The 11736-nt window shown below is 48.7% G+C and overlaps 1 protein-coding gene across 6 annotated transcripts in view; it reads left to right on the forward strand.

Annotated features, from left to right (window-relative positions):
* Positions 1–10615, forward strand: part of IGFBP2 (insulin like growth factor binding protein 2) — a 58147-nt gene extending 47532 nt beyond the window's left edge. For 3 of the 6 annotated variants that reach the window (XM_040070198.2, XM_040070196.2, XM_040070197.2), the window contains exons 2-4: positions 6362–6585; positions 7997–8137; positions 8716–10167. In XM_040070198.2, coding sequence (XP_039926132.1) covers positions 6362–6585; positions 7997–8137; positions 8716–8883 — 533 coding nt within the window. In that variant the 3' untranslated portion in view covers positions 8884–10167. Of the gene's footprint in view, positions 1–1143; positions 1259–5464; positions 5572–6361; positions 6586–7996; positions 8138–8715 lie in introns of those variants that run through there. The other 3 variants (XM_040070194.2, XM_040070195.2, XM_040070193.1) reach the window with 3 other exon arrangements.
* Positions 10616–11736: the final 1121 nt, after the last annotated feature.

Genomic DNA, 11736 nt, shown 5'->3' on the forward strand with positions numbered 1-11736 from the left:
CTCTGGCTCTGGCCCTAGGTGGATGGAGGAGGGAAAGTTGAGCTCTCCAGTCACCAGGAATAGGCAGAGAAAAGAGAGCAAAGCAGGCTGCTGAAAGCTGTGCTGCCTGGAGTCAGTGTCCCTGGCACTTTGGAGGAGCATAAAGCATTTCCTGTAGGATGCCTGAGTCAAAGGAAAGCACTGGGTGCCCCTTGGATCACCCCTCGGTGCCAGCTGCTCAGGGCAGCTTGCTAAGCAACCCCTGGCCAGAACATGCTGTTCCCTCCCCGGTCCTGCTTTCCCTCCTAGTCGAGATGGGCTGAAAAGATCTCATGGCAAAAAAAGACAGGGTGTTTGCAGAGCCCTAGGACTTTTGGCCCCAGGAGATCTGAGAGTGCTTTGTGGACAGCTTATCACAGAGGTGTTGGAGACCAATGCAGGAATTTTCTGGCTGTAGTGTGCAATTCCTCACTGATACTGAGCAAATTGGTGTGATGAAATAACCCTGGGAGTGCAGGCAGGCAGAGAGTCCTGGGGAGCTCTTCAGCAGATGGAGAGGTGCTCTGAAGTGATCAGTGTCCCATGGTAGCCTGTGTTTCTGAGAGATTGGGATGACTGGTCTTCAGGCCAGTCCTCCCAAAAGCTGGGTGGCACAGACACCTCTGGACTTGTAAGTCCTTTGCAACCAAATCAACAGCTTAAGCATGACATGTTGCCTGTGCAGAACTGGATGAGACTAAGCAGAACAGGCTGCTGGCTGAGGAGAGGGAACAGGAAGCAATATGGGGGTGTCTCTGTTCTTGAATCCAGAAGGGGTCATGCACAGCTTTTCCCTCTTTAGGTCGGTCAGTGGCTGTTAAGCCCAGTCTAGAAGAAATAGCTTTGGTTTCCTAACTGCCAAGGGCCAGGAGGAGAGTAGAGGAAGAATTGCTCTGTAATTCTCTTCTGCTCCTCCCCTGAGCATCCATGGTTGTCCTTTGTGAGAGATGCTGTTCCAGGGCAGGTGATGCTTCTTCTCTGATGTGTGCCGTTCTCCCACTGCCCTCTCTCCTATACAGCTCATTCCTTATGCTCTCCCCGTGGCATTTCCAGATGCACTTTTGTACAAAGTGAAAAGTGAAACTTGAGTGGATGCTTTGGTTTCATCTGCCTCGGGACAGCTGCATCCAGACTGGATTGATGATGCTTGGGGCCAGACTGTGCACTGATGCTCCCACATTTTCCCTCTGCTGCCAGCTGAGTGTGGATGGATGCTGTGACACAGCTCGGTGCTTTACAGGTTGGCAGTGCTAATTAGCAAAACCTGTGTCCTTTTTGGGGGTAGTGTGTGAGCCAAAGGTCCTGGGTATAGGGGGGTGGGCTTTGTTCTTGGCAGTTCCTGCTGTGAGGAAATTGCGATGCCAGTAAAATCCTTGTTGGCAAAGTTTTTCTGAGGTTTCTGAGTTCCAGGTCAGAGACACACACATCAGAGCTGTTGCACATTTGCCCAGGGCTCTTCTAGAAGTACTTTGCAGACTGATGAGGCAGAGGTCACCGGGGCTGTGGTTGGGGTTTGGCTACTCCTTCCCTGACTTCCTACAAGTAATTCTTCTGCTGGGGCTGTTGTGCATATGAAAGGTCAGGCTTAAAGGCTCTGTCTGCTGTCAGGCTGCACCGGACAAGCACTGGCTTCCTGGCAGCCTGGGACAGGCAGCTCTGCTCCTTAAAATAAAAAGTGGCAAGCAATAAGGCTTTTAAATTATACTGAAATGGTAGAACTTGCAGACACAAAAAGCTGAAAGAGTTGGAGGCAAAAAAGCCCCCAAACCTAGATAGGATGGATGACACTGCTCAGAGTGAAAAATCTCTTCATGGACGCTGCATTCCTGCGACCCCAAATGTGATCACTCCTGTACATGGTGCAGTGCCAGGCCAGGTCTTGGGCTTCTTCATTTACTCATATATATTCCCTGCATGGCTTTGTGCAGCACTCTCATAAATTTCTGTGCCTTTTTTTGTTGTTGTTGTTTGTTTGTTTTTCTTTAACAAATTCAGTTCAGGAGGAACACCTTTCTGTCTTCAGGGTAATTAAAGAACTGCAAAGCCCTCAGATGTCTTCAGAAGGAAAGTGCTGGCCAATGGAGGCTGTGATTGCTGTGGGAGGGAGATGTAAGTCCTGTCCAGCCCAGGATACAGCCGGGACCCGAGTTAGTGGAGTTTCAGGTGGGGTGTTGAAGGCCACTTGGGTGCAACTTTCTGTGGGTCTGGGACCTTCATCAGCATTTAAATACCCTAGGCAGATAAACAAGTGCATGTGAAACCCTCTGGGCAAAGTGTTGATGAAGGAAAGCAAGTGCAGAGAGAACAGGAGCAGCACTGGCGAGGGCAGCTGCAGTCCTTGGCATGGTGTGTGCTCCCCGTGATAGAGCCTGGCCCTGCAGTGCTAAGTGAGTGCTACTGGCTCCATCCGTTCTGCAGCCCAGATACACTTCAGGGCTCTTCAAAGGGATAAAAATATATTTTTAACCTGAGGCAGCTGCCTTTTTTGGTGTGGTACATTTTTTCTTGTAGCTCTGGAAGTGACAAGTTGTTTTTCAGCCCCTCTGTGTCTCAACTGTCTCAGCAGAGGTGCCTAGAGGTCTAAAACCAGATTCCCGAAAATTTTAGCACTGGAAATTGGTAGTCACTTTTGAAAATGTTGGCGAGATGGTGCAGTTCCCTACAGATGTTAACTGATGGCCATTTAAACAGGCTTTTTCCTCAGCCAAGTCCTCGCCCCATTGAAGTGAAGGGGAATTTTCCTTGAAAAAGGCCATAAAGAAATCGTTTTCTTGGCAAGTAGAGAGGTGTTTCATGGACTCTACATCAGCATTTAGGAGAACTTCAGCTATCTGCTTAGATTCCTGCCACATTTGTCCCACCCTGCACAAAACTCTCTTCCTTTTGATCCAAAATAACACAGGAGATGTTTTCCACATGCCATAAGAGAGAACTATAAAATAATTGTTTTGGAGTTTGGCACCACTCCCTTACAGATATTTAGTATGAATTGAAATTGGTCAGCAAAAAGGTGTTGGCCAGGGTAACAGACAGATTAGGGCTCTGTGTCTTGAGGCTATTACATACCTGCCCATCCCATGCTAGTAGGGATGGTAGGTGGCTTCATTAGGTCATGGATTGTAATAAACAAGCATGACTTGCAGATTTTGGGCAGCATTAAAAAGCATTATCTGGCTGTAAGAGGGGTTGTTTGGCTTGTGGCATGCTCTGTACTGTCCTGACCTCGAGTCTTTATCTCTCCACTCTTGTTGCTCCCTGGCCCTTTTGCTCTTTCAAATGTGGTCCACCACACCTGGTGCTCAGCCTTCTCCTGTGCATGCAGCTTGTACTGAAAGAAACACTGGTGCTCTGCACACCCGGCTAACCTCTTCTGTCTCATCTTCCTTCAGTCAGGATAGCTTCTCCTAAGAGCAGCACCAGATTTGGGAGAGGGAAAAGCTGTGATGGGGCTCTGCTATCAGCCCCAGGTGGACCAGTCCAGCTTGGCAGCAGGGTGAAAGGCATGGCTCACCATGGCTGACTTGGCCTTAGAGAGGAGAGCTTACAGTCAATAGCAGCTAGACCTTCCTGGCCTCTGATCCAGTCTTGCTCCTGTGATGGTGCCTGGGGAGCCAAGACCAATCTCTCCTGTCCCTGGGTGTGTTCATGCACATTGGCTTGCACACTCCACTCCCATCGGTGGTTTTCTTTGGGCTGATATTTGTTAGCATTGGAAAGTGAGAAAAATGAGCAAAAATATTATCAGAAGCAGGTTTTGTGAATGAATCAGCCGACAAGAGGCTTACCAGCTTGCCTGCATTTACTAGCACAGTGCTTATTTGGGCAGATGTCTATATATTTTAGTTGGAGGCAGGAAGGAGTGAGAATGGATGGGGGAAGACATCACTTCCAGTTTGCTGCTTTTCTGTCAGTTTTTACTATCTTTTTCTGACTGAAGCAGGGGACTGCAGTGTGTCTGAGAAGCTGCCCTGCTGTTGTCCTTGTTCTGCTGTTGTTGACAACTTGGGGGACACCAAGGAAAGGAGTGCAAAGGAGGCCAGAAGGCTAAAACTCTCCTAAGCAGCTTGTTGAGGATCAGGGCCTGGCCAGCCTTGCCCATCTCTTCATGGTGCTTTTTTATTTGATCCTCTCTAAAGGCAGCCTCATGGCCTTCTCTCTTCTCACTATGTGTTTCTAATTAACTGGGAGACTGGCGTATAAACAGAGTATTCCTGCTCAAAATATTGCTTGTCTGACTCCTAGGATGATGGCCAGATGGCAATCACCAGACAGCAGCCTAGACTTTGAGCTCGCCCATCTGGCTATCAAACCTGGTCTCAGTTCTCATCTGGAACCAGAACTGAAGAAAGTAATGGATTTTGCCAGATTGGTTTTGCCCGATGTTTGCTTTTCAGTTGCTACCTAAGCAGCTAAAAACTTGCAGACCAAATGCATTTAGTATTTCTGGAAATTGTGAAGAACTTCAAAAAGATACTGGACAAATCTACTGAGGGATGGGTCTTTTGGTAGCTTCTGAATCCTGTGGGTCAGGTGCAGTCTTCAGCCATGAAAGTGCTTTTACTGCTGGTGTGCAGCACAGAGTGGGAATTGTCCTTCTGCTCCCAAGCAGCTGCTGATGGTCTCTCATGAATGGCAGGCTGGGCTGGTTGGCTCTTTGATCCAGCCCACCTTAGCATCAGGCAGCTGCATGTTTGCTGAGTAAGTTCAGACAAAACTCTTCTCGCAGTTTCTCCTTTGTGAGCTTGGGGTTGTAATACCTGAAAAGAGCTTAGAAAGCTGTGGCAGAAATAAAACACTTCCTTATCACAATTTTTCACTCTGTCATGGCAGTAGGGCTATGCCCTGACAAAACGTCATCATGCAGATACTGAAAAAAGGAACGGTTAACATCTGTAAATGCTCTGTATGTTTGGTCCTCTGAGAAGCAGGAGAGATCCATAAATTAAGCATTGTTACATGAGCTAAAGCATTGCTTCCCTGCATCATGCACAGTTTGATACTATTTCTTTACCTCTAGATGAGTCCCTGAGTTCCATGAGGCTGGAAAGCTGAAATTGGAGGTGCCAGAGAGAATTCTGGTGCTGGGAAGTTGGGTGCTACAGTTCTTCCTTAGCAATACTGAAAGACACTTCCTGTTTGTCACCACCACTAAAGCAGCCTGGTCTGTCCCTCGGTGTGGTACCTATGGAGCTGCTGAAGAGGTCTTTATAGAGAGATACAGAGACACAGAGACATACAAAGCATGGCCTGGGTTATTGCACAGGGAGGTGATGTGCATGTGTGGGTTCAATCCTAATTTGGGCTGGAAGGGACCTCTGGAGGTCTTGCTTCAAGTCCCAGCTTAATTCAGTGTCAGCTTCAATATTATATTTAGCTATAGTATTAGATATGCTTGCTCAGCCAGATCAGAGCAGGCAACAAGGAGTGATCAGCTGTTACCTCCTAGGTGTTTGGAGCAAACAGGAAGAATTGAGATCTGTCCTCATTGCCGCTGCAAAGTCCAAAGAGACTGGTGTCTGCAGCGTTGTGACCATCCTGTCCTGCTGTGCCAAGGTTTGCTCTCAGAAATTCCCAGTGAATTGGGAAAATGCATAAAGCACAGAGCAGAGGAAATGGAAAAAGTCCAGAAATCGTCAGATTTCTGCTAGCTGATTTTGAAATGGCTGAAGTAGCTGGGATCAGCAGTGGGAGAGTTGTGACTGTTCTACTGTCAGCAGAAGTGGCCAAATGCAGAAGTAGGTAGAAACTAGATGAATAACACAGTGTATGACAAACAGTGGGAGAGATGGTGTGGCAAGGATGATGATCACTGAAATGGCAGGATCTCCAAAGGATGTTAGGGTGGCCACATGGCCACAGAACAGAGGTGAGATACTTTTGAAAGCAGGCCTGAGAATTTATTTTAGCACATGAATATTGAGTAAGTACTCCTGGAAGATACTCTGAGGGATGATAGATGGACTTGAGGTATTGTTACTAATCACTGTGGTTTTAAGTGTTGGAGCTGAAGTACACTTGGCATCTCCAATCCAACTGGACTTCTGATGGGAAAATTGCATTCTTGGGAAGTAATTTAGAAGGTCACAGAAAAGCCATAAAGAACTTCTCCAGCAATGATTTCCCCTGCTCTCTAAACTCTCTTTTAGAGTGGTAATAACTCCAGAATGAAAGGATCTATTCTCACCTTCCAGATGAAAGGGCTAATGCAGTTTAAAATTTTTGCATGCAAAGATTTTATGGCTTGGTAACCAGCCACGTCTGAAAATGATCCAGGGCAGGATGAACACGTGAGGGAGCGCCTGACTGAGCTGGATGCTTTTCTTGTCTGCCCCGTCTCCTGCAGATAATGGTGATGACCGGTCTGAGAGCATTCTTGCTGAGAACCACGTGGATGGCACCGTGGGGATCCTGAGTGGAGCTGGAGGGCGGAAGCCCATGAAGACGGGCATGAAGGAGCTGGCAGTGATGAGGGAGAAGGTGAATGAACAGCAGCGGCAGATGGGCAAAGTCAGCAAGGCCCATCACAACCATGAGGACTCCAAAAAGTCACGACTGTCGACCGGCAGGGTGAGAGGGCAGGGCTGTGGGGACCTAAGGGGGGCAGCTGTGGGCTCAGTGGGAAATGCTGAATGCAAAGCCTAAGTGGCATCTGCAATAAACTGTCCTAAAACCAGAAAAAATAAACTGCAAGAAAAAAGCGGGGAGAAGCAAAAGGGGAAAAGCAAACATTTTTGGCCTGATGCTGGGGCTGAACGCACCATCCGATGAACTTTGATATGCTGGTCAGGAGGCATTATTTTCATGGCAGCTTCACTTCCTGAAGCAGGGCTTCTGCTGGCTCAACACCCACCTCTGCAGGCGTGCAGGCATGCCCTTTGCCTGTGGACTGGCTTTCTCAGACCCTTTTTCCCTAAGCAGGTGTGGCCCAAGGGGATTTGAGGGGCCAGAAGCAGGGCTGTCTGCCTGCTGCAGGGCAGCCCCAGTCCAGGTTAAGGGAGGCCACAAGCCCCGAGGATGAGCTGCGTGACTGTCCTGTAACAGGGAGAGTGCTCTAAGACCTCCCAGTCTCCCTGCCTGTCCCTGTTACCCAGTTCTTGGCTGTGGCTTCCCTCTAGTGGGAAGCTTGCTCAAGGCAGCTAGATGGGATGGGAATGGGAGTGGAGATGGGAATATGCCCCAAAGGGTCCACAATATACATCCCTGTAAACATACAGAGTATTAATATCTGGGGAGCACTGGGACAGAAAGGAGCTTTAAGAGACCTCCTGCCTTCCAAGGACCAGGCAAAACAGAAGTTCAAAATAAAATGCATGCACCATCAGTTATGAAAGCTCACACACTGCTGCTGCTCCTTTGCAAAAAAAACCCCAAAACCTCACCTACTGCAAAAGCAGAGAGTTGTGGACTCAGTTTGGCTCACATCAGGCATATTTCAGCCACGCTGCCATAGCTGGAAGCCCTGTCTGGGAGCAAGAAGGATGCCTCCAGAGGTTGGCTTTCAGTACTCCCATTCCCAGGTCTTCCTCTCCACTCCCATGGAGTTTCACATGCTTTTGAGTTGCACTTCTGGGCCAAAACTGCATCACAGGTGTGTGCTCCTGGGCTATGCTTATGGAAACCCACCTGGTCTGTCTGGACTAGCCCTGCTTCATGTCACCTGTCACCACCAGTGGGAGCCATGGTAGCCTCTCTGAGGTTTCTCCTCTGTATCCAGGACTTGGAACCTGATATTACGTTGGCTCTTGGTCGTGTCAGGTACATGGGAAATGTGCATGTCTATGCACAACTCTGATTTGGGGTGCCTGGAGGTCAAGTCTGCAGCAGGACCCAGTAGCAAACCTGTGTCTTTAGGGATGCACATGTGTTTGTACCTACTGGTGTTCCCATTGTCCATAGTGTTGATGCTGAATGCTATCATTGTTCTGATTATATATATATATATATATATATATATTTCTGTTTTCTGGGCTGTTTTCAGACCCCTTGTCAGCAGGAGCTGGATCAGGTCCTGGAACGCATATCCACCATGCGGCTGCCAGATGAGCGAGGACCCTTGGAGCACCTCTATTCCCTTCACATCCCCAACTGTGACAAGCACGGCTTGTACAATCTCAAACAGGTAAGTGGGGAGAGTGGGAGCTCTGGAGCTGTCTGTGCTTCCAGCAGCAGCTCTTGGCTCACTGTCCCCACCTTGTACAGACACAGAACATGCATAGTTCGGGCCTGGGCTGATAACCTGTGTGTGATGTGGGGTGCGGGGTAAATAGCAAATGCTGCACGTGGCATGGACAGGTTTAGTTACACCCAGGTGCATCTGCAGCCACAGGTTTGCAAGTGGAGATGAAATCCACATCCACACACGGCTGTGGACAGTCTAGAGATGGAGAATCAGTTTAGCTCTCCTTCCCCACAAGAGCTGCTTATCTGTTCAGGTGTATTTTCTTGAACTTTGAGCTAGGGGAAAGAGGTTCAGCCCTCTTGGGGCTTGGACTGCTGGAGTAACACTGCTGGTACAGCATAGGCCCTGGGGGATTTGAATACAGCATCCTATGGATTTTGCCTGAACCTAAACTAGTGCCAGATCACCAGAGAAACCTCAGCTCTGCCAGTGCTGGGGCTTTGGGCTGAGTGACCTGGGAAGTGATTTGATTTGTCCTTCTCTTGACTCTGACACCTGTCCTTTCCCTCTCCATGCAGTGCAAGATGTCAGTGAACGGGCAGCGTGGCGAGTGCTGGTGCGTGGATCCCATCCACGGGAAGGTGATCCAGGGTGCACCCACCATCCGTGGCGACCCCGAGTGCCACCTCTTCTATACAGCCCATGAGCAGGAGGACCGGGGAGCACACGCCCTGCGGAGCCAGTAGACAGACGTGATCTTGCTGGCTGGAGGTGGCTCACTGTGGCCCCAGTGCTGGATTTTACATGGGTTTCAGCGTCTCTTAAGGCTCTGGAAGAGACTGGGTGCTGCCCTCCTTCCTCAGCTGCCTGGTTCCTGGGGAGGGGAGGGATGATGGGAGGGGAAGGCGGTGGGGGATTTACAAGGAGAAGGGACTGCTTTCTTAGTCTTTCACCCAACATAAACCAGTGAACTGGTCTTTTTTGCTCCTCACCCTGCAGCCCTGCCCTCCCTGCTGCTTTGCGGCATCTTTCTGCACCCTCCAGCACAGAGTGCCATGTGCTCCCTGATCCCTCCCAGGGGACAAAACCCCTTGCTATGAGCGGGAGGGGGTAAAAAACTGAAAGAGCCCAGCCTTTCCCTCTTTTTCTCTCTTCCCCGAGACCAAAGACTGTATATACTGTCACCTGCCTCTTGTGTCCTGCCAGTCAGTCTCTTGTGCCCCAGCCCAGCCATCAGTCCTGGCATGGGATGCAGTGTGGGAAGGAGGGAAGGAAGGAAGCCCCCAGATTCTCAGCTGGAACATACCACCACAGCTGGGATGTGTTCCCCAAGGAAGCAGTGGTGAGGGAAAGGGATAAAGATGAGACAGCTGCCACCTTGCCCCATAACAACGCTCTTGGGTGCTTCCTTTGCTCATGCTGGGGCACAACTAACTTCACAGGGACACGGCTTCAGCCACTGGTCTGGGAGCATGGGGCATTTGGGTGATAGCAAAGCTAAATGCTTCTTTTTCCAAGGGATTTGAAGGGCTTTTGCACAGTATTTCTTAGGGTCAGCTTATGCCGAGGGCGCTAAAATGAACTTGCTGAGGCTGGGTGGAAGGATGCGTGTGTAGATTTAGGATAACAAGCCAGGGAATGTCTCTCTTTCTCTCACTCATTTTTTCTTTATTTCTAGATAGGAAAACAAAAAAAAAACCCATCTAAAACCTGCGTTCCCAAGCAGCTGCCCTTGTCCCTCCATTTTCGCTTGGGACTGAAGTGAGCATCTGTTATTCAGCACATAACTTTTTCTTTTTGTAAGTAAATTACAGTATATATCTTGCTTTGTAAAGGCCCTCACACACACACACATACACACTCCTGCCCACATACACATTTGTATAGATGAAATCCATGTGATTCTAGGTGCTCTGAGAGGTTTTGTGCTGGACATGCTGAGGAGAGATGTCTGCTGTTAATTCACCTGTTGATTTCTTTCTGTACAGAACACACTGATGCTGAGAATAAATAACTTTCCCATTGCCTAAGCAAGGAAGTTTTATTATTTTCTTCCCCCTTTTTTTTTTTTTTTTTTTTTTTTTTTTTTTTAAATATGGATGTCCTTATTAGAGCAATTGCAAAAACCCTCTCCTTGGAGTAAAGGTCTTGGGCTTTTCTTAAATGGTTTGTTGTTTCTTGTCCCCCTTCTTCAACCCACATTTCAGATCCAAAGTATGAAGGGCACAGCTGGGCTCTGTAAATTAGGGCCCTCATGCCTTTGCAACGGTTTGGACATGGCAGTGGAGGAGACAGGGGAAGGACCCCCTTTGGAAAGTTGGAGATAAGCATATGTGGATGTGTATGAATGGGAGCACATGAAAGAAGAAAACACCTCCATGCAAAACTAAGTAACTGTAAAAACAATGCTACCTGTTCTCTGTTAACATCTGAGGGTGTTCTGCTTTTTCATATAAAATTTGCACATGCTGGCTCTCATCTGCAGTTTGTACTTTGTTTTGTTTAGGAATAGGGAAGTTTTCTTATGTGTTTGCCTTCTCCCCTTTTAAGAAAGCTGAGCTACATAAAGTTGGAATAAATTAAATAGGATGCCAAAAAACCTGTTGTCTTTCCCCTCCACAGTGCTCACAGGATCTTTCTTTGCCTGATGCATCACACTCAGATTTGTCCCTGTTCATCCTTCATCCATGGCTGACAGGCAGTAATGGGAGCTGAGTTTTTTGTTGTTACTCCCCCTGGTTATGTGAGCAGGGAGGAACTGGTGTCATTCCTCCTTTGCCTGGCTATATTCCTGCTATACACATGGGTGCTTGTGAATCTCTTGGGATAGTGCAGGGAGTTACAGGCTCCGTGTGTGACCAGAGTTTGGCTCAGCTGCTCCACTCACAGAGCTGTGGAGAGAGATCCTGCACCTTCTCCCAAAGCGAGAAGTGCTGCCAGTGGGAATGTGGCAGCAGAGCTTGGTGTTCAGGCATCACAGAGAGGCAAATACTAATAAAAATTAAAAAAACTCCAACACTACATTCAGTTAAAATTGCAGCATTGAAGTAGAGGCTCTTTGTTGGCCCCAAGATCCTGCATCCAGGTGGCTGTGGTATCCCTTTGGACAAAGGGGAGGCAAAACTACTGGGCTTCTTCCCTGTCTGTTTTCTTCTACACTGCCATGAATTTTCAGACTGACACATGTTGAGGGGCTTTCCAGTGGTGAGGAACACCAGGAAACTGTATGGGGACAGAAGCCAGGGGCTTCATGAGAGGGGGAAGAGGGACAGGCATGATGGGAGGTGGGATGCAAGCTGAAGAATATGGGGAAAGGAGCAAAATTAATATCCTGTTATGTGCATCTGGGGCAAGCTGGAGGTGGCTCAGGTGATGGCATGGAGTGGGGGAATGCTGAGTAGCAGGCTGGGACACAAGGGTGCTCCAAGCCAGATGCTGCCCAAAGATGGCTGGAGGTGACAAGAGATGCCCAGAGCCCAGCAGTGCGTGGAGTCACCCTCCTCTTCAAGGGTTGGAGGGGAACACACACGAGCTGTGACACCTCTTACTAGAGCAGGCTGTTCCAGCCCTGTCCAGCCTGGCCTTGGACACGCGACGGA

The sequence above is a fragment of the Hirundo rustica genome, chromosome 7 (assembly GCF_015227805.2).
Source record: "Hirundo rustica isolate bHirRus1 chromosome 7, bHirRus1.pri.v3, whole genome shotgun sequence".
NCBI lineage: Eukaryota > Metazoa > Chordata > Aves > Passeriformes > Hirundinidae > Hirundo > Hirundo rustica.